Source organism: Marmota marmota, unplaced genomic scaffold (genome assembly GCF_001458135.2).
Source record: "Marmota marmota marmota unplaced genomic scaffold, marMar, whole genome shotgun sequence".
NCBI classification, from domain to species: domain Eukaryota; kingdom Metazoa; phylum Chordata; class Mammalia; order Rodentia; family Sciuridae; genus Marmota; species Marmota marmota.
Genome location: NW_025999977.1, coordinates 42519668 through 42542374, shown reverse-complemented (window position 1 = coordinate 42542374; position 22707 = coordinate 42519668). Strand labels below are relative to the sequence as shown.

The 22707-nt window shown below is 34.9% G+C and overlaps 1 protein-coding gene across 8 annotated transcripts in view; it reads right to left on the bottom strand.

Moving 5' to 3' along the window:
* Itsn2 (intersectin 2) overlaps nt 1–22707 on the bottom strand; it is a 134762-nt gene that overhangs the window by 69936 nt on the left and 42119 nt on the right. For all 8 annotated transcript variants that reach the window (XR_007348163.1, XR_007348164.1, XM_048804736.1 and 5 more), the window contains 8 exons: nt 21990–22129; nt 13370–13433; nt 12554–12691; nt 11609–11694; nt 10662–10924; nt 9530–9679; nt 7652–7792; nt 6078–6165 (listed from right to left, as the gene is read on the bottom strand). Coding sequence is in view for 6 of the 8 variants with exons in the window: in XM_048804736.1 (XP_048660693.1) it covers nt 6078–6165; nt 7652–7792; nt 9530–9679; nt 10662–10924; nt 11609–11694; nt 12554–12691; nt 13370–13433; nt 21990–22129 (1070 nt within the window). In the remaining 2 variants the exon portion in view is untranslated. The remainder of the gene's footprint in view (nt 1–6077; nt 6166–7651; nt 7793–9529; nt 9680–10661; nt 10925–11608; nt 11695–12553; nt 12692–13369; nt 13434–21989; nt 22130–22707) is intronic.

Here is a 22707-nt window from a genome sequence, read left to right as displayed (position 1 = left end):
AACATCAAGACAGTTACATTTGGTAGAATTTCCTATGTTGTTACCAGTATGTCATTTACTATCTGGCTAACTTAGAAATACATAGGATGTACCCATATTATGTGACTAATGAAGGAGAAAACACTCAGTGGTCATTTCTTCCCAGATCATATACTGGGAAGATCCTCAGAGGAAATGGGTACCAAGCATTGGTTTTGTACTCAAAAAGACCAGGAACTGAAGTGAAACTCTACTTTGGATAAAGTGTTTCACCAATCTGGTCCTCACATCTTTTTCTACTCGATGGGCATCACACCATCCATCTCATTAAATGTGGTGATGGAAATAAAACCCAAGCATAGTTTCCAGCCTACACTGATTACTCAATTAATAACATGTTTTGCTAAAATAGCTTTCTATTTATTCATAAGGTTCCCAAGAACTGGGGAATATTCACAGCAAGGACTCAATACATATTACCAACTGGATTATTTAGTAACATTATTTTAGGAGATAAGAACAGGGGTCTCTATTTTATATGATTTTTTTATATGCTCACACAAGGATAGAGAAACCAGGGACAAATCTATAATGTCAATTATATTAAAAAATTACTATTCAAATGTATATTTTTAAACTGTATTAAAATATAGAAATCAAGTATAATTTAAATCAAATGAAGCATTAGAGTAAAAAGCTAAAAGTATTCCTTCAGCTCAAAGCCCAGCTTATTCCCTTTGTAAGCACTTATTCTTACATATGTGCACAGTCAATCTTTTTTCGGACATACAAGGGATTGTACCCAGGGGTACCCAGCCCTCTTCTGCCTCAAGCTCCTGAGTAACATGGGATTACAAGTATATGCCATCACGCCTGGTTCCATGGGTTTTAGTAGGAATATATTGTTTACACTACTCTGCAACTTGTTTTTAAGTTATATCATCAAGCAGGACATACAGATCTAATAGTCTTTAAAACTACTCCATCGTAGTCTACATTATGGCCATTCCCTCTTTAATGCAACCATTTCCTTTTTCAATTATCATTTAGATTGTTTTTAATTTTCTACCATTACATAAAAATGCTGCAATAAATACCCCTGTACACATTTTAATGCACATGTCTAAGTGTTTTATAAGACTAGATAGTAAAGAATTGCTCTGCAAAAGGAAAAACACATTTATGTTAAAAAATTTACTGTATATATTTAAAGTATACAATATGATGCTTTGATAGTGAAATGATTACTTCAGTGCAGCAAATTAACATATCCATCACATCATATCCAGGGTTACTATCCATCTATAGTTACCTTTTTCTTTCAGAAAGAGCACTAAAGTCTACTTCCCTAGCAAACTTTAAGTATATAATACATTATTATTAGCTAGTCATCATACTATATATTAGTCTCCAGAACTTTATTCATCTTTAATTGTGTGTACCCTTTGACCAACATCTTCCCTACTCTCTGACCCTGATAACCACCTTTCTACTCTTTTTCTGAGTGCAACATTTTTAAATTCCACATGTGAGATCATGCAGTCTTTGTCTTTCCAGGCCTAGCTTATTTCACTTCGCATAATATCATCCAAGGGCACTCATGTGTGTCACAAATGGGAGGATTTTCTTTTTTCACAGCTGAATAATATTCCATAGTTTATGTGAGGTGTGTGTGTACTGGTGCACATCACATTTTCCTTATCCATTTATCTGTGGATGGACACATAAGTTGTTTCCATATCTTGGCTGTGGTGAATAATGCTGCAGTGAACATGAGAATACAGACATCTCCTTGAAACAGTGATTTTTATTTCCTTCAAACATATACTCAGAAGTGAGGCTGCTGGGTCACATGGCCATTCTCTTTTTAATTTTTTGAGGAATTTCCTATTTTTCAAAACGGCTGCACCAATTTACTTTTCCAACAACAGAGTACAAGGGTTCGCTTTTCTTCACAGTCATTTCTTAAGATAACATCCATTATAATAATAACAGTTTAATGTAGTTTTGATTTCATTTCCCCATTATTTGTAACATAGAGCATCTTTACAAGTATCTATTGCCCATTTTTATTATTGGTTTTTAAATATTTTTATTGGTTCTTTCTAGTTACACATGACAGTAGAGTGCACTTTGAAAAACTATACAAGCATGGAGTACATCTTATTCTAATTAGGACCCCAGTCTTATGGATATACATGATGGTGAGATTCACTGTGGTGTGTTCATATATGTACATAGGAAAGTTATGTCAGATTCATTCCACTGTCTTTCATTTTTTATCCCCCTCCCTTCCCTTCATTCCCCTTTGTTTAATCCAATGGACTTCTATTCTTCCCCCACCGTGGGGGGATGTGGTTAGCATCCACATATCAGAGAGAACATTTAGCATTTGTTTTGGGGGGACTAGCTTATTTCACTTAGCATGACAGACTCCAGTTTCATCCACTTACCAGCAAATGCCATCATTTCATTCTTTTTTATGGCTGAGTAATATTCTATTGGGGTATAAATACCATATTTTCTTTATCCACTCATCTGTTGAAGGGTACCTAGGTTGGTTCCATAGATTTGCTATTGTGAACTGAGCTGCTATAAACACTGCTATTGTGAATTGGGCTGCTACCAATATTGAGGTCCCTGGAGTATGCTGATTTTTTTTTTTTTTTTGAGTATATGCTAAGGAGTTGAATAACTGGGTCAAATGATGGTTCTATTCCAAGTTTTCTAAGGAATCTCTACACTGCTTTCCAGAGTGGTTGCAGCAATTTGTAGTCCCATGAGCAATGTATGAGTTAAATTTTTCTTCCACATCTTCACTCACATTTATTGTGACTTGTGTTCTCTCCTTTTTTTTTTTTTAGTTGTTAATGGATCTTTATTTATTTATATACAGTGCTGAGAATTGAACCCTCACACATGCCAGGTAAGTGCTCTCCCACTGAGCCACGATCCCAGCCTCTTGATAACTGTCATTCTGACTAGAGTGAGATGAAATCTCAGTGTAGTTTTAGTTTCCATTTCCCTAATTGCTAGAGATGTTAAATATTTTTTCATGTATTTGTTGACCATATTACTTCTTTTGAGAAGTTTCTGTTTAGTCCCTTTGCCCATTTACTGATTTATTGTTTTATTTGGGGTTTTTTTTTTAATAGTTGTAGATGAACAGAATGCCTTTATTTTATTTATTTTTTTATGTGGTGCTGAGGATAGAACCCAGTGCCTCACACATGCTAAGCAAATGCTCTGCCACTGAGCTACAGCCCCAGCCCTGGTGGGTTTTTTTTTTTTAGTTCTTTGTATATCATAGAAATTAATGCCTTATCTGAAGTACAGGTGGTAAAGATTTTCTCCCACTCTGTAGACTCTCTTCATGCTCTTGATTTTTTCCTTTGCTGTAAAGAAGGGTTTTTTGGTGGTACTGAGGCTTAAACACCGAGATTCACACATCCAAGGCAAGAATTCTACCTCTGAGCTACAAGTCCAGTTCTTTTTTTTTTTTTTTTTTGATGGTAGTAGGGATTAAATTCAGGGGTGTGCTGTCCTACAAGCTACATGCCCAGCCCTTTTGTATTTTAATAGGTTCTTTCTAAGTTGCTAAGGCTAGCCTCAAACTTGGACCCTCCTGCCTAAGCCTCCTGAGTTGTTGGGATTAGAGGCGTGCACCACTACACCCAGTTTGTCCATGTTTTTTTTTTTTTTTTCCCCAAGTCTTTCTCAATCTTCTACAATTTTTTTTAAGTGAGGTTGTGAAGTATCTTGCCAAATTTCATTTAAAGAAACCTGAATAGAACTGAATGTATGGATGAATTAGGAGAGAACTGGCATAGTACTTCTGCACTGAGCGAGTTCATTCATGAACATAAAATGTCTCTTTTTATTCAGAAATGTTTTATATCTATCAGTAAAATTTTATAGCTAAATATTTCTTCTTTGTTCATAACAATGGGCATCACTAATAATGCATGTTTTAATACCAAATTTAACTGTATATGAACACTACATTAGATCAGTGGAAGACAATGTGATAGTATAAAGACTTTAGAGTCAGATGGACATGAATTTGAGTAATACCACTAAACAATCTTGATTAACTCTTTAGTCTCTCTGAAGCTGAGTTTTCCTGCACTGCACAATAGGAATTACTATATTATAGGGTTGTTGCACAGATTAAAAAAATAATGCATGAAAACTGCCTAGCCCGGTATCTGACAAACGGTCAGTAATCATAAATAGTAACTGTTATGAAGAGAAGAATCAAAAGGATACAGGGTACTATTTAACTCCCAAACAAAAGCTTCGTATTTTTAACTGGAGTATGGATAAATAAAGCTGAATGGATCATATTCTACAGAGAAGAGTAGTTCTACCAGGTTCCAAATAAAATACAGTAAACATTGCTGCATTCACAGCACAAACAACAATGACAACAACAATGATGTTGATGATATATTTCTTTCACTGCACAGTTCAAGAGGGGTGACTTGTACTACCTTTGGAATATCCATGGAGGGACACAGTAGGAGACTAATATAGTTGTTGCTGCTGCTGTTGTTGTTATTATTATTACTATGGTAGAAAGGAATGAACCAAGGAGCACTTTACCTCTCAACTGTATCCTCAGTCTTTTTTATTTTCTTATTTTCATTAGGGTCTTGCTAATTTGCTGAGAGCCTCACTAAGTTGCTGAGGCTGGCCTCTAACTTGTGATCCTTTTGTTTCAGCCTCCCAAGTTGCTGGGATTATAGGTGTGTACAATTGTGCCCAGTTAGCGGGGTAATATAGTTTGAGCAGAAAAGAATCAGATGCAAAGAAGACAGTCTGAGAGGAGATATGAATAAACCCTATCAGTAGAAGGCAACTGACAATTCTAAGAATAGTTCACAAAAATAAACTTTTTATTCTGGTGTTTCTTCCATGTGAAGAAATTGGCACAATATTCCCAGCTTCTTTCTACCCTTTCATAAATTGGGAGGCTGAAAATAAGAACCTGAGCATGTATAACCTAGATTTTTCCTAGCCTTTGCTTTCTAGAGACTGAACTTTCCAGGAAATGTTTTATAGATGCAGTTGTACACTCTCAGATAAACCATGTGTCCAACATCAGCATTATCAATAATGAAATATCTTATTTGATATTTAAATTATAAAAAATATCAATATAGGAAGACATACAATAATTAGTTTTCATTTTATCACAAAAGTGCTCTATTATCTATAATAATATTTTCCATATTATTTTGAAAATTTAACTTATTGGAAAAAATATTATTTATGACAGAATAATGATTTTTTTTTAATATTTATTTTTTAGTTGTAGTTGGACACAATATCTTTATTTTATTTTTATGTGGTGCTGAGGATCGAACCCAGGGACTCGCACATGATGGGTGAGCACTCTACCATTGAGCCACAATCCCAGCCCAGAATAATGATATTTTTTAATAATAATACTTCCAGTCAAAATGGGAGTCATCAAGAATACAAATAATAATAAATGCTGGAGAGGATGTGGAGAAAAATAAACACTTTTACACTTTTGGTGGGATTGTAAATTAGTACAACCACTATGGGATCAATATGGAGGTTCACCATTCATCAAAAGACTAGGTATGCCAGGCATGGGACACACCTATAATCCCAGCGGCTAGGGAGGCTGACACAGAAAGATCTTAAGTTCAAAACCAGCCTCAGCAATTTAGCAAGGCCCAAAGCAATTCAGTGAAACTCTGTCTCTAAATAAATAAAATACAAAATAGGGCTGGGAATGTGGCTCAGTGGTTGAGTGCCCGAGTTCAATCTCTGATTTCAAAAAAAAAAAAAAGACTAGATATAGAACAACCAGCCTTGGTATTTATCCTAAAGAAAAAAAGTCATCATACTATAGTGATACATGCATACCCATGGTTATAACAGCACAATTCATAATAGCCAAACTATGGAACCAGCCTAAGTGCTCATCAGTGACTGGAATAGATAAGGAAAATGTGATATATATATATATATATATATATACATACACACACACACACACACACACACACACACACAAAATGATACAATCATTCAGTAAAGAATAAACAAAACTAGAGACTTACCAGGTGTGTTATTGAGCTGCATGTTTTTAATTCTTTCATTTAATAATTGCTTCTCAGGTACCAGATAGATAAGTTTATTTTGATATTCCTTATAAAAATAAAAATTATATCTAATTAAGGTTGTAATACCCAAGAATTTTTTGAAAACTTTTAAACATGATTTAATCACTTATGAAATTAGTACAGTGATAATACATAATTATAACATGCTTCTAGTTTATGAACAAACTAGAATAGAACTATGCAGGACTAAAAAGCAAACACTTAAACATCCATTTATAACTGGATGAGATAAAAAGGCAATGAAGAAGCCACATCAAGAGGGTGTGTCTAGAAGTCTACAATCTTCAGCTTTCTAATGTGAGCAGAGCATAAGGGGTGCCTCTGGCACCTGTACCAGAGCACGACACTCCAGAGTGCTGCCTGTGTGATTATCAAAAAAGGACCAAAAGGGCTGGGGATGTGGCTCAGGCGGCAGCTCACTTGCCTGGCATGCGTGCGGCCCGGGTTCGATCCTCAGCACCACATACAAACAAAGATGTTATGTCCGCCGAGAACTAAAAAATAAATATTAAAAAAAAATTCTCTCTCTCTCTCTCTTTAAAAAAAAAAAAAAAAAAAGGACCAAAAATTCAGGGAGAACAAGGGAAACAGGTTTAGATAGACATGAAATGTTTTCTGGCTTTTGTTTATATATGCTGTGACACAGGGAAAAGACTGATTGTCAGACCATACAGTAAGAGAAATGGGGTAAGAAGACTATCTAGACATGAATGCTTCTTAGAATCCTTATTCTGCAAAAATAGTTCTTGAATCACACACACCCTACTGCACAAAAGAACAGAATTACCAGGTTTTTGAGGGACATACTTAACATTCTTACCACAATTCTGGAAAGAGTATGTCAAAGTTTCAAGGTAGCTATAAACTTACTTTAATGTATAGTACAGTATGAATGCTGGTGTCCTCTCCAAAGTTAATATTTTGATACTTAACCCCCAATGCAATTGTGCTAATAGGTAGGATTTTAGGAGGTGATTAAATCATGAGAGCTCTTCCCTAATGAATGGGATTAGTGTTCTTATAATAAAACAAGTCGAAGGGAGCTGCCCTGCCCCATCTGCCATGTGAGGAAGTGCAGGATGACATCTTCAAAGCAGAGAGTAAACTCACCAGACGCTGACTTACAGTGCCTTGGTCTTCAAATTTCCAGCCTCTATAACTATTAGCAATAAGTTTCTGGTATTATAACTTACCCAGTCTAAGATATTCTGATAACAGCATGAATAGACCAAGACAAATATATACATACATTTTTTTCTTTTACGAAAGAGTTAAAACTCAAAGTGGCAAATGTCCATTTACATATAAATATTAAGCAGAACTTAACTGGATGTCTAGCAGAGTTTTAGGAGACATACGATTTCTGATATTATGTATAAGGTTGTGTATATTTACATTACAGGTTTACCAGAGACTCCAAGGGGCTCATGATCCCCAAAAGTGCAATCACACTATTGGAAGAACTGTGAATAACTACACATTTATGGACAATTTATCAACAAAGGACTTACCTGAAGTTCCTGTTGAAGCTGCTTGATTTCCATTATTTCCAGGTCACACTGCTTATCTAGAACTTCCAGCTCAGTTTTTTGTGTTTGCTTCCTGAGTCGGACATCTTGAAGTCTGCCTGAAATCTGCTGATGTTTGCCATTCTGGAGGAAGACCATACAAACATATGTATAAGGTTGTGTATATTTACATAAAGTGCTAAAAGGAAATGTTCTACCAGGATAAAATTTGTTTTTAGTTAAAATTTTAAATGCCACTTATTATTTATACTCACTCTAAAATAAAGGTCTAAAACCAAGTGAAATATGTTGTAGAGTTGCATCTGTTAACTCAAGAGAAGTATTGGAAGAAAATACATCATTCTCAGAGCATAAGAGATCAAACGTTAAGATGAGAAAGCACAAATATACTTAGTATTTTTCTGAATTCAGCACTTAGGCATATACTTAAAATATTAATATCAGAGATAATTTCAAAGAATAATGAGAAGGAATAAACGTTTATATGTAACATTTAGCATTACCTTCTCTGAGCTTTTATTCCTACTCTCAATATTATTGTCTAATTTCCTCTAGTTAAACAGTATCTAAGAGAACCTTTTTGAAAACAATTCTCTTTTCCTATAATAGTACTCCGTTCCTTAATCAATGAGTAACCTCTCTTCCCCTTTCTTTTCTGAGGAGGGAGAGGAAAATAAGAAATTTTCAATGGGGCCTAAGAAGAAGGGTGAGTTGAGGCATTATAGGCTGAATCGTGTCCCTTACAAAATTCTTTAAAGTCCTAACCCTGGTGCATCAGAATATGATTATACTTGGAGAAAGAATCTTTAAAAAGGTAACTAAGGTCAAATGAAGTAATATGAGCAGGTCCTAATCCAATCTGACTAGTGTCCTTGTAAGAGAACATCTAGACACAAAACATAATAGATATGCACATGCACAGAGGAAAAGACTATGAACACAGGAATAAGGTAGCCACCAGCAAGCCAGAGAGACCTCATGAGAAACTAAACCCACAGACACCTTGATATTCAACTGCTAACTTCCAGGACTGTGAAAAACATAAATTTCTGCTATTTAAGCTACTTAACCTGTAGTATTTTCTTATGGTAGCCCTAACAAACCAATAGAGTGAGGAGAAATGTGATCTCTGGTTAAAAATCATAAATAATGGAAGTTTTACTGAAGATTGTTTCATATTTGAGGAATACACACTAAATATGCTGTATCCTTCCTAGAGCTCACACTACAATCTTCAATATGTCTAAGTACAGGTTCTGGACCTTTCTAAACTCTGCATATAGAACTGGAAGTAATTTTAAGAGACCATTTAGATAAAAATTTTTAAGTCATTTTTCTTTTTAACAAAGGAAGACTCCCCCACCTCCTTCCTGGGGTTTGAACTTGGGGCCTTGCATGTTAGGCAAGGACTCTATAACTGAGCTACATTCCCAGCTCAAAAGAATCCTTTTATCCAACCAAATCCTAGATAAAACGCTAATAAAAATAAAGCAGATAAATATAGAGCCATCTGTTGGGTAGTATCCTTTGTAGGATTTCTTCTAGAGACTGATTTGAAAGCTAAAAATTAATGAATTAGTACACTCTTTATTTTATACATAGGCAAGGTTGAGACACAGAGGAAGAAAATGTCTTGCCCAGCATCTAAACTAAAATTTTAACAGAATTCTCAGCATTTTGAATCTCTAGCCTTTTTTAGTAAACTATACTGTCAAATCTATTGAAAGTACATCTGAAAATAAAACTAGTAATTACATTAAACAAAATTTATTTATGAGATATGATTTTAAAAAACAATTGTATTTTTCAACAGGTAACTTTAGCATCATTCAAATAAATTCCATTAAACTTTAGCCATACCAGTGCTTCCAACTCAAGATGAAGACTCTTCTTTTTAGAGTTTAACCTGACAATTTCTTCCTGTTCTCTATTCTTTTGATTGAGAAGCTCCTGTCGACGAATTCTCTCCCACTCTAAACGACGTTGTCGTTCAAGTTCCTGTTTTGCTGCCTGAGAATAATGAATTAAAGTTAAATTTTAAATTAAAAACTTTGCATCTTTCAGAAACTGAAGGTATGACAGTGTTCAGCACTTCATAGGCCACAGTGTCTAAAGATTAGGTGGGCAAATCTAGCTTTATCAATAGGTCTAAAGACTCCCACCAAAGTGACTACTTTATCCATCACCTTTTTTAAAAAAATAATTTTTAGTTGTAGATGGACACAATATCTTTATTTATTTTTATGTGGTGTTGAGGATCAAACCCAGTGCCTCACACGCGCAAAACAAGTGCTCTACCACTGAGCTACAGCCATCACTGATTGCTTCACTGGACCATCATTTAAATATAGGAATTTTTCTCTTAAGAGCAAAAATGACACTTCATAAATACAAATGGTAAGAGGAATAATAACATCTCTATTCTTCTATGGAGAAAAAAATATCTATTTACATTTTTTCAGTGCACCATAATTTACAGTGCTCATTCCTCACCCTTTAATACACAGTCAATCCTCCCAGGGATCCCATATAACACTATCCTGAGCACCTACACAAGGCCACCCTCTTGATTTCTTTCTAGACCCTCACCTTCCCACTCTTGTCCTTCTGTTCCTCCAATTCCTTAAATTGTAAAATCTGAATCCTAAACTTGCTTTCATCTAACGTCTTGGCTCAGTCTGACTCCTCGCTCCCCACTATCCTTAGCTCCTCACTCAACTCAGGAAGGACAGTTAATTCTCTTTTGATTGAGCTATCAACTGCAGAGTGGTTGTCTCTACACTTAGCAGCCTTGAAAAGCCCTTACATGAAAGGGTCCTCTTTCCCTTCTTAAAGGAAGGGAGATTCCTATCTTTTAGAATGAAATGATGCAGAGGAAAAGGTACAATAAAAATGCAAAAAACAAACAAAAAAAAACATGTTTTTGTTACATGAAATGTAATTTCTTATTAAATGAAAGATTTCTTAGGAAATAAAATAACTTAAAAATAACCTCTCTTCTTTCTATCTCTTTTCTCCTTTCTTCCTCCCGTTGTCTCTCCAATTCCCTCTGTTTCTCCAAGCGCTTTTCTAATTCAAGTTGTTTCTTCCATTCTTGTTCTTGTAATTCTCTCTGCTTTCGTTCCCACTCCTCCTTTTCTTTCTGGGCTTTACGTTCTGCCTCCCTCTGTTGCTGCTCCATCAAGGCTTGGCGACGCTTCTCCAGTTCCATGTTCCCTCGCTCGTAGTTGGCTTTCCGCTTGTCCTCAAAGGTAACTAAAGAAGGCACACTGTCAGCTGTCCCCACTCAGCAAGAGCCTATAGGACCTGTAATCTAGTTCAACATACTTGCACCTTGTGATCATTTGTGTGCTCTCATTCTTTGGCTATTTCTCCTAAGAATAATTTTAATTCAAATGTAAACTGGAAAATATTTACTTCTAAATATATTCATTCAAAAACAAACAAACAAACAAATTTTATATTTGAATTCATCCAAGAGAAAAATAATTTTTACTATCCTTGTCAATTAAATACTATTTTAGCTTTTTTCTCAGAGTTTTCTTCTAGGACAATGAAAGCTGTGTGGCTATACCTTTGTTTTGTTTGATACATGTTCATTAACTTTTAAATATTTTAAAACAGTTACATATGTACTCTTTCAACCAATATCTTTAAAAAAAAAGTTAATGCTAAAGATTGCATCACAAAGTTTGCTCTACTAATCCTGCCTAAGTGGGAGAAACACCCTAACTTGGACACTGTCTCTTCTTCCTTCAGTCTTCTCATTTTGCCTAGCTAAATTTTATTGACATCAAAATTCATCTCATTCATCATACAGTTTTCTCATATAGCAATATGAAATTTAAAGAATGCAAAAATTCTAAATATGCATCTACATTTCAAAGTAAAACTTTAAAGAACTCACTATAAACATACAACTCAGACATTCAATGATACCTGGCAATTTCTTCTGAGGTTCCTCTTCCTGCACTTTCTGATAAGAAGGCAGAGTTCCATTAATAGAATCAATTTGCTTTCCTCCTCTAAGAAAAGCAAATAACAAACAAATTTAATATCATGCAGTCTGGGAATTTTCAGACAAGATAATATAAACTACCAATGATTATTACAAATTAATATTTAGAATACTGTTAAAGATATTTAAAACAAAGTATGGTTTATAGTTACAATGTACAGCGAGCAGTATATGGATTTCAAGCCAGAGATATGAATTCAAATTATGGTTCAGCTAACTGCTATTCTTTTTTTGGGGGGGGGTGGCGCGGGGGGGGTACCAGGGATTGAACCCAGGGGTACTTTACCACTGAGCCATATCCCAGCACTTTTTATTTAGAGGCAAGGTCTCACTGAGTTGCTTAGGGCCTTGCTAGTTGCTGAGGCTAGCTTTGAACTCAAGATCTTCCTGCCTCAGCCTCTCAAGCCACTGGGATTACTCTCTACTGCACCCAGCAAACTAATTGCTATTCTTGGGCAAGTTGCTCTCTCTCTCTCTTTTTTTTTTAATATTTATTTTTTAGTTTTAGGTGGACACAATATCTTTATTTTGTTTTCATGTGGTGTTGAGAATCGAACCCATGCCTTACGCATGAACCCAGTGCCTCACGCATGCTAGGCAGGCATGCTACCACTTGAGCCACATTCCCAGCCCAGGCAAGTTTCTCTTAATCTCTTTAGTTATCAATTTCCTGTCTGTAACATGGTGAAAACATACCTTCTAATATGTACTCCTTTCAAGTGTAACTCGTTGGATATTAAAATCAAATGCCAACACAAATATTTAACTCTATCCTTTAAAGTACAGCACAGACCCTAACAAATCCCAAACTAAAAGCACACCTGCCAAGTAATGAAAAAACATAGCTCTTCTTTAGAGACACTCACCTGAAAGAAGGAGGGACCAGCTCAGGAGGTAAAGTCAGTGGCAAAGGTTGTCCAGCTTTTGCCATGTCAGTGAGGTGCATAGCAAGGATAAACTCTTCAGCTTTTAGCTGTCCATCACCATCAATGTCAGCCAGAGACCTAAAGAAAATGTGAAATTTATACTTACAAAGTCCATTTGGAATAAAATACTGTTTGAAAAAATTTTATTTTTAAAAGAATAATGATGAGGAGGCTGGGGTTGTGGCTCAGTGATAGAGCGCTTGCCTAGCATGCATGAGGCACTGGGTTCGATTCTCAGCACCACATACAAATAAATAAAATAAAGGTCCATCAACAACTAAAAAAAAAAAAAAAAAAGAATAATGATGATAAAACTAATGGGCTATCATATTTTAGTGAAATGAAAATATATACAAAAAAGTGAATTAATTTTAACCTTTAATTTTCATAACATAAAAGAGGGAAGACTTTGAAACAGAATGGGAAATACCCATTGTGAGAAGGTGGCTTATGTCATGTTCAATTCATCTACCTAACCACATTTACCTATAAGGATATATTGTCTGATTCTCCATAGAAGTCATTATATAGAAGAAAAGTGTACTTTTCTTGTAAAACAATTAAATGCTAAGTTCTCAAGAACAATGCTTTGCACAAGTATGTTTGGTTTTAAAGTCAACGTTAACTTTCAAATGGCTGCTTTTATGGAGGATCTTTGAATTACAAACTTTTATAGAAACAATTTTTTCCAGAAACAATATCTTTCTTATAATAGAGGAGGTATAGTTTAAAATAATAATTAATAGACAAACTCACCAAATAGTGGCTAGCTGAGTTTGAGAAAGATTTGACTGAAGAAGGGCATTTCTAGCTTGAAAACCTGGTTGAAGGGAAAACCATAAAGAAAAAATTTTTTAGCCTCTTTAGAGTTATGCAAACCTAAATATAATAATTATATATGTTATATAATTCTACAACAATAATATAACACTGCTGGTATCTTGGGAACTTTTAACATCAAAATGTTCTTACCATGTGCCACAAACTGAGCATTCAGTAGTAATCAAACACAGTAGTTGCTCCAAGAAGCCAAAAATCTAGAATTAGTGAGTTCAAGTGCTTCCCCCCTGTTCTTTCATTAAAATAGCAGTACATGGGCTGGGGTCTGGCTCAGTAGTAGAGCGCTCACCTAGCATGTGTCAGGCACTGGGTTCGATCCTCAGTACAACTTAAATAAAGATATTGTGTCCACCTACAACTAAAAAAATATTTTTTAAAAATAAACAAAACAAAATAAAGGTATTGTATCCATCCACAACTAAAAAAGAAATTTAAAAAAAAATAGCAGTACACACAAGCAGTTGACATAAAGGAAAAAGTCACCAGGCAGAGACAGTATGAGAGGTTCTTCAGCCTTCTTGTACTCCCAGTGCAATTTGAAGCATGACTTCCTTAATACATTCTTAGATTTCTCATTTCTGGTTATGTCTTTGTCTCTATTCTCTTTCTTCCTAAGTGATCTGTAAATATATCATCCCTCTAAGGAACTATTCTGGGCACTTTGTCTCTATGTAGTCACATCCACTTCTATGGCTTTAAACAGGCACCTAGAACCTGATGATCTCCAAATGTATATCCATAGTCCAAATCTCTCCTCTAAATTTATACTTCTTTACCTATTTAGATATTTTACAGTCATCTCAAACCAATACATATAAAACTCTCCATATGATCTTCCATGTCTCTCTTCTTAGTTTTCACCACAAATCATTTTCCCCAATCTTCTTTTCTCTATGAATGACATCACTGTCCACCCAGTGGCTCAAGTCAGGAATCCAAAAGTTCCCTTGATCCCTTTTTCTCCTGTCTTTATCCTACATCAAGTCCTACAAATCCATGTCATTTCATATCTGCATCCTCCCCACTTTGTCTCAATTTAAAATGCCACTTTCTCAGGTCTTCCCAGTCCACCCTATCATTCAATACACTTCCTGTTTCCTTCATATCTTCTATCACAATTGGTAATGCAATTTTTAAAAAATATTTATTTAGTTGTAGATGAACACACAGTATCTTTATTTATTTTTATGTGGTGCTGAGGATTGAACCCAGTGCCTCACACGTGCGAGGCAAGCATTTTACCACTGAGCTGCAGCCTCAACCCTGGTAATGTAATTTTTATTTGCTTGTTTATCTCATCTGTTTCCCCTACAATGCTATTACATTCTAAGAAGACAAAAACCTGGACTGCTTATTCGCTAGTGCATACCCAATACCTCGAAAATGGATGCTTAATAAAATAATTCATGAAGTTGGAATCCAGAGTTTTCCTCTATTTAAGGTACATGAGGACTTATGTGATAGCATCTGACAATGATAACTAATATTTATTGAATGTTTAGTGTATGTAGTAAAATATTCAAATTCTTTTCTCTTCCTCAGTAATCAAAAGTATGTTTTTTGTAATAGAATTCATGATATAGAATGTCACATCCAGAAAAAAGACATACAGAAAGCTCAGGAATACAATCCAGAAAAGAAAATCCCTGTCTTCTTCAAATTAGCATTCACTGATAGTAAGCTAGTCTGTGGCTTGCTGGACCATGGATAGAATCGTGGCTTCTCCAGGGATGGTTTCCTAGTCAGTGAAGCAGGTACCTCACCTCCCATCTCTAGGTGACTAAGCCATGAGCACCAGAAGAGTTGGTCTCGACTTCGGGTTCAGTCTAAAACAAGGCCTATCCAACACAACTCTACATACGTTAAGAGTTTAAACAACTCTTCCTTAGGAACAGTTCCCACTACAAAGCCAGCACAAATAGAGCTAACCCCATTGGTCCCCTGGACTTTGAACACACAGGACTTGCTAATCAAAGCTACCACGTATTATAAGTTGCAGCTGATTGTTCATATTATGTAACTTTTAAATATTTTCTACTCAATTTTTTTTCCCCCTGTGGTGCTTGGGACTGAACCCAGGGCCTCGCGCATGTAAGGGAAGCACTCTACCAAATGAGCTATATCCCCAGCCTTCCATTCTATTTTTAATCTGGCTGTTTATGAGAAATCAGATAAGAAAAAATTCTGGATATAGCTCATAGATTCACGCTACTAATTATTCTCTAAATTTCACATAGGAAATAAGAGTTAAGGAGGTCTTTGTGTTAAGAGTAGGATTCTTCTAATAGAAATGGAAGACTGTCTCAAACTTGAAAAGATTTAATAATATTTAAGCTCCTGGACAAAGAGGATTGAAAGAAAATCCCCTCACACTAGGCAAAAGAGCGAACAGACACAAGCTAGGAGGATGTAAATGGTTAAAAAAAAAAATACTGCAGGAGGACAAGCAAAGTCTGAATAATATAAAGGGCCACAGCCAGCCAGCAGAGTATGTTACTAAGAAAAGCCCATATGAACACACTCTTCTGAAGTTGAAAAAAGATATTCCTTTAATGAAAAATGTAGGGTCCAAAGAAGTTCATTTTTTCAAAAAATGGGGATCATGACATTTATCTCAATTAAGTTTCAATGTCACATCTCATACAATCTAACATTTCATTACTTGTGTGTGTGTGTATGTATGTATGTATGTGTGTGTGTGTGTATATATATATATATATATATATATATACATACATACACACACACACTAAGAAAAAATAGTCATAAAATTATGACATAGTACACCAAGACACCACTTAAAGCAATACACAGGCCAGTTTCAGATACATTAAAATATTTTATAAAAATATGTATCTAAAAAATACAGTATAATTGGGCATGAAAACACACACCTGTAATCCCAGCTACTTAGGAGGCTGAGGTAGAAAGATCACAAATTCAAGGCCAGCTTGGGCAACTTAGCAAGACCCTGTCTCAAAATGAAAAATAAAAAGGGCTGGGGATGTAACTAAGTGGTAGAGCTCTCCTTGGTTCAATCTCCAGGACAGGAAAATAAAAATACAATATAACTTGTTTTATATCATTTGATTAAAAAGTAGAAAATTTTACTTAGGTAAAAATAGGCACATGTAAAAACACATAGTATAATATGTAAGTTATGAAGTACAATAATAAAACAGCCCCACTATCCAAAACTTCGTGGGCTTAATTCCCTTGCTTTAAAAGGAAAAAATGTTTTTATTTATGCAAGTAGGTATCTTTGGAAAAAAACACTGTATATTTTGTTTGTTCAGTTAATTCCAAGTCTCATTGCACCCTTACCCTAGCAGAACTACAGACCCTATACTCCTACTTCAGACTATTTTTTAAAAACATACTTTTAGTTGTCAATGGATCTTTATTTTTAAATTTATTTATATGTGGTGCTGAGAATGGAACCCAGTGCCTCACACATGCTGGGCAAGCACTTTACCACTGAGTCACAACCCCAACCCCACAGACTATTTTTCATTCTCCAAACATGCCACGTATTTTCCCCCCATTTTTTATTAGTATATTATAGTTGCACATAATGAAGGGATTTGTTGTAACATATTCATACATGCACACAGTATAACAATATAATTTGGTCACTATCATTCCCCAGTACTTCCCTCCTTCCTCTCCACCCCTCATCCCTTGGTCCCTTTCCTATACTAATACCCCTTTGATTTTCATGAGATCCCTACCCACTTCAACCTTTCTTTTCCTTTTTCCTTTCTAGCTTTCATATGAGAGAAATCACAATACTTAACCTTCTGAGTTTGACTTATTTCGCTTAACATAATCATCTCTAGTTCTATCCATTTTCCTGCAAATGACATAATTTCCGTTTTCTTCATGGGTGAATAAAACTCTATTGTGTATATATGCTACATTTTCCTTATCCATTAATTCATTGATAGACACTTAGGCCTCTTCCATAGTTTGGCTACTGTGAATTGTGCTGCTATAATTATGGATACGCATGTATCACTGTAGTATGATGACTTTAATTCTTCAGGATAAATACCAAGGAGTGTTATGGCTGGATCATATGGTGGTTTCATGCCTAGTTTTTTGATGAACCTCCATACTGATTTCTATAATAGTTGTGCTCATTTAAAATCACACTAACCAGTGTAAAAGTGTTCCTTTTTCTCCACATCCTCTCCAACATTTATTATTATTTATTTTCTTGATGACTGCTATTCTAACTGGTACGAGATGAAATCCAGGATAGTTTTGATTGGCATTTCCCTAATTGTTAATGTTGTTGAACATTTTTTTCATATTTTGTTGGACATTTGTGTTTCTATTTTTGAGAAGTGTCTGTTTAATTCACTTACCCATTTATTAAATGCGTTATTTGATTTTTCGGTGTCAAGTTTTTTGAGTTCTTTATAGATTCTAGATATTAATCCTGTCCAAAGAGTAGCTAGCAAAGATTTTCTCCCATTCTATAGGTTCTCTCTTCACATTCCTAATTGTTTCCTTTGCTGTGCAGAAGCTTTTAAATTTGATGTCATCCCATTTATTACCTGTTCATATTGTTTCCTGAGCTTTAGGGGTCCTACTGAGAAAGTTGTTGCCTGTGCCCATATGTTGGAGTGTTGACTTATGTTTTCTTCTAGGAGCTGCATAGTTTATGGGCTGATTCCTAGGTCTTTGATCTATTTTGAGTTGATTTTTGTACAGGGTGAGAGATAAGGGTCTAGTTTCATTTTTCTACATATGGATAACCAGTATTCCCAATACCACTTGTTAAAAAGGCTGTCTTTTCTCCAATGTATGTTTTTGGCACTTTTGTCAAGGATCAGAAAACTGTACCTGTGTGGGCTTGTCTTTGTATCTTCTATTCTGTACCAGTGATTTATGATTCTGTTTTTATGCCAGTACCATGCTATTTTTGTTTCTACAGCTCTGTAGTATAATTCGAAGGCAGATATTGTGATGCCTCCAACATTACTTTCATGGCTTAGAAATGCTTTGGCTGGCTATTCAGAGTCTTTTGTTCTTCCAAATAAACTTTAGGACTGTTTTTGTCTGCTTGTGTGAAGAATGTCATTGTAGAAGTATCTCACTCCTCACTCCTTGGTTCGATTTATTCCTAGGTATTCTTCTTCTTTTTTTTTTCTTTAAGGCTATTGAGAATGGAACTGTTTTCCTGATTTCTTTCTCAGCAGATTCATTGTTGATATACAGGAAATCTATTCATTTTCATAAGCTGATTTTGTAACCAGCTACTTCGCTAAATTTGTTTTTGAGCTCTAAGCAGTCTTTTGGTGGAACTTTTTGGATCTTCTAGGCATAGGATCATATCATCCACAAACAGTGATAATTTATTTTCTTTCTTTCCTATTTTTATCCTTTCTATTTCCTTCTCTTGCCTAATTGCTCTGGTTAGAATTTTTAGCACTAGTATTAAATAGGAGTGGTGAGAATAGACATCCTTGTCTTGTCCAATACTTTAAAGGAAATGATTTCAGTTTGTCCCCATTTACTCTGAGGTTGATTTTGGGTTTTTCATCTGTAACCTTTATGATGTTGAGGTAGGTTCCTTCTATCCCTTGTTTCTTCAGTGTTTTTATCATCAATGGGTGCTGAATTTTGTTGAAGGCCTTCTCTGCATCTATTGAGATTACTAAGTGGTTTTCGTCCTTAATTCAATTTATGTGATTAGTTATATTTATTGACTTGTATATATTAAATATTCCTTGCATATCTGGAATAAAACCAACTTGGTTGTGGTGTACAATCTTCTTAATATGCCATTGAACACAATTTGCTAATATTTTATTAAGTACTTTTACATCTAAGTTCATCAGGGATATTGGTCATAGTTTTCTTTCCTTGATGTGTCCTTATCTGGTTTGGGTAGGAGTGTTCCGGCTTCACAGAATGAATTTGGAAGTGTTCCATCCCTTTTCCATTTCATGGAATAATCTGAAGAATATTAGCATAAGTTCTTCTTTAAGGGTTTGATAGAATTTAGCTGAGACTCTATCTAGTCCTGAGCTTTTCTTTTTTGAAAGGCTTTTTATTACTGCTTCTCTCTCATTATAAGTTATTGGTCTGTTTAAATTTTCTATGTCCTGTTCAGTTTTGGCAGATTGTATTTGTCTAGAAATGTACCCATTTCTGCTAGATTTTCTAATTCTTTAAAGTATAAGTTTTCAAAATAGTTCCTAATAATTTCCTGGATTTCTGAATGTTTGTGGTGATTTCTCCTTTTTCATCTCTAATTTTATTAATTTGTGTTTTCTGTTTTTCGTTTGGTTAGTTTGGCTAAGGGCTTATCAATCTTCCTTATCTTTTCAAAAAAAATCAACTCTTTGTTTCACTGATCCTTTGTATTGTATTGTTGTAGTTGTTCTCAAGTTCATTGATTTTGGCTCTGATCTTAATTATTTTCTTCTACTGGTTTTGAAATTGGTTAGTTCTTTTTCAAAGGCCTTGAGATACATCATTAGTTGTTTATTTGGGATCTTTCTTATTTTCTTATCTAGGCTCTCAACACTATAAGTTTTCTTCTTAGAACTGCCTTCATAGTGCGCCAGAGGTTCTGATATGTTATATCACTATTCTCATTTGAGTCTAAGAATTGTTTAATTTCTCCCTTGATTTCTTTATCATCCATTTAAAACAGTATTGTTCAGTCTACATGTGTTTATATAGTTTCTGTAGGGTTTTGTCATGCTGATTTCTAATTTCATTCTTTTATGATCTGATAACATGCAAGGAATTATATCATTTTTTTTCTATTTGCTAAGAGTTGCTTTGTGATCTAAAATATAGTCTATTTTGAAGAAGATTCCATGAGTTACTGAGAATAAAGTGTATTCATTCAGCTGCGATTGGATGAAATATTCTATAAATGTCTGTTGAGTTCATATAAAATTTTTCATATCCAAAGAGTCTTCACTAAATTTATACCTGGATGACCTAATCTAATGGTGAGAGAGGTATGCTGAAATCACCCATATTATTATTATACTAGAGTCTTTCTTAGGCTTTAATTTGAGTAGTGTCTCTAGTCTCTTGTGTAATTAGTTGAACCCACAGTTCGGGCATGAATATTTATTACTTTTATATATTCTTTTTGCACTTTTCCCTTTACCAGTAAGACCTTCTTTGACTCTTCGGATTAATTGTGTTTTAAAGTATGCTTTGTCAAATATGAGAGTAGCCACTCCTGCTTGTTTCAGGGCTCCATTCACATGGTTTACTAATTTTCACCCTTTCATTTTCAGCCTGTGGCTTTCTTTGCCTGTAAGATGCATCTCTTGTAAACAGCATATAATTGGATCTTGTTTTTTAATTCATCCTGCCAGCTTATGTCTTTTTTTTAAGATAATGTCTTTAGTTGTAGATGGACACAATACCTTTATTTTATTATTTATTTTTATGTGGTGCTGAGAATCAATCCCAGTGCCTCACATGTGCTAGGCAAATACTCTACCACTGAGCTACAACCTCGGCCCCAGCCTATGTCTTTTCATTGGAGAACTCAGTCCATTTATATTCAAAGTTTATTACAGAGAGATGCTTATTAATTCCTTCCATTTTGATTTGTTTATCATATCTAATTTGGTCCTGTTTCTCATTTGCTTAGCTACTCTTCAAATGAGGTTTGTTCATTTGTGAGCTCTTGGGTTTGTTTTCTTATGTCTTTTATATGGAATATTTTTAAGTTCTGTAGTGCTGGTTTAGTCCGTGTATTTTTTACCTAGGATTTCTTCTCTGTCAATCTCAAATGCCCTCATCTTCAATCTCTGTCTAAATCCTAACCCTTTCTCTTTTATCTGAGCCTTTCAGTATTAATTTCTCCCATTCTACATTCTCTGACATGTTAAAGCTCTATTATTTTTAAATATTTATTTTACTCTGTCCTACATCATAGTTTCTAAGTGAAGAGGGAGTGAGAAAGTCAGAAGTTAAGAACTCTGCTTGCCTATTAGCCTCTGTGTATATCCCCTTCACTATCCTCACTTAGTAAAGTTTGGATAATGTTCTAGCCTGGACTCAAATGTTCTACAAGGATCTAAGACCAAGTCTTATAGGCATATTTGGGTTAAAGCACTAAAGGATGGTGAACAATGCTTGTCTGCGGTTTGCAAAGGGCAAGCAGAGGAAAGATCCAATAGGGAATGTAAGTGAAGGCTAAATTCTACACATGGCACCTAGTGACTTGGGGTTCCTTCATGCACTGAAAAGCTTAGAGGATGAGGTTGATACATTTGAGAGACAGGTCTTTTTCCAAAAGGTTGGGTGTATACTAACATGTTCAACTTGATTGTAAGAACTTTGAAGAAGCAATCAAGTTGATTTCATCTCTGAATTTCATACAACTTATAATATTTTTATTTGTCAAATGTCATCTAAACTTTTGGAGTATTAAAACTTAGTTGACCTACAAAGTACAAAGTCAAATTACAGTTTTTCAAATAAATCTGTATAAAATAATTTAATAATAATTTAATTCTCATCTTTAATGGCACTGTATATGGCTTACCTGAGAGATATCCACTCATGCTTTTATCAAGACTATTAAATTTTTGCCGGTATTTTAATCTTGAAGGCTGAGGAACCGCCCACTCTGAAGTCCCAGTCTTGGGCGAGTTCCCTGAGAGTGAAGCAGTTGAGGAAGTTGAGCTATAACAAAATTAATTTAAAATGTTTTGTTACTAAATACTTTTAATTAAAACTTGTAAGATAAACAATAAGAATAATACTTTACATAATAATTGCTTTTACATTTGGATTTTTAAAAAACCTAAAATTTAAGCAATTATCATTATTATTTTTTTTTTTAATTTTTTATTGTTGGCTGTTCAAAACATTACATAATTCTTGATATATCATATTTCACACTTTGATTCAAGTGGGTTATGCGCTCCCATTTTTACCCCAAATACAGATTGCAGAATCACATCAGTTACACATCCATTGATTTACATATTGCCATACTAGTGTCTGTTGTGTTCTGCTGCCTTTCCTATCCTCTACTATCCCCCCTCCCCTCCCCTCCCCTCGCCTCTTCTCTCTCTGCCCCCTCTACTGACATTCATTTGTCCCCCTTGTATTATTTTTCCCTTTCCCCTCACTTCCTCTTGTATCTACTTTTGTATAACTCTGAGGGTCTCCTTCCATTTCCATGCAATTTCCCTTCTCTTTCCCTTTCCCTCCCATCTCTCATCCCTATTTAATGTTAATCTTCTTCTCATTCTCTT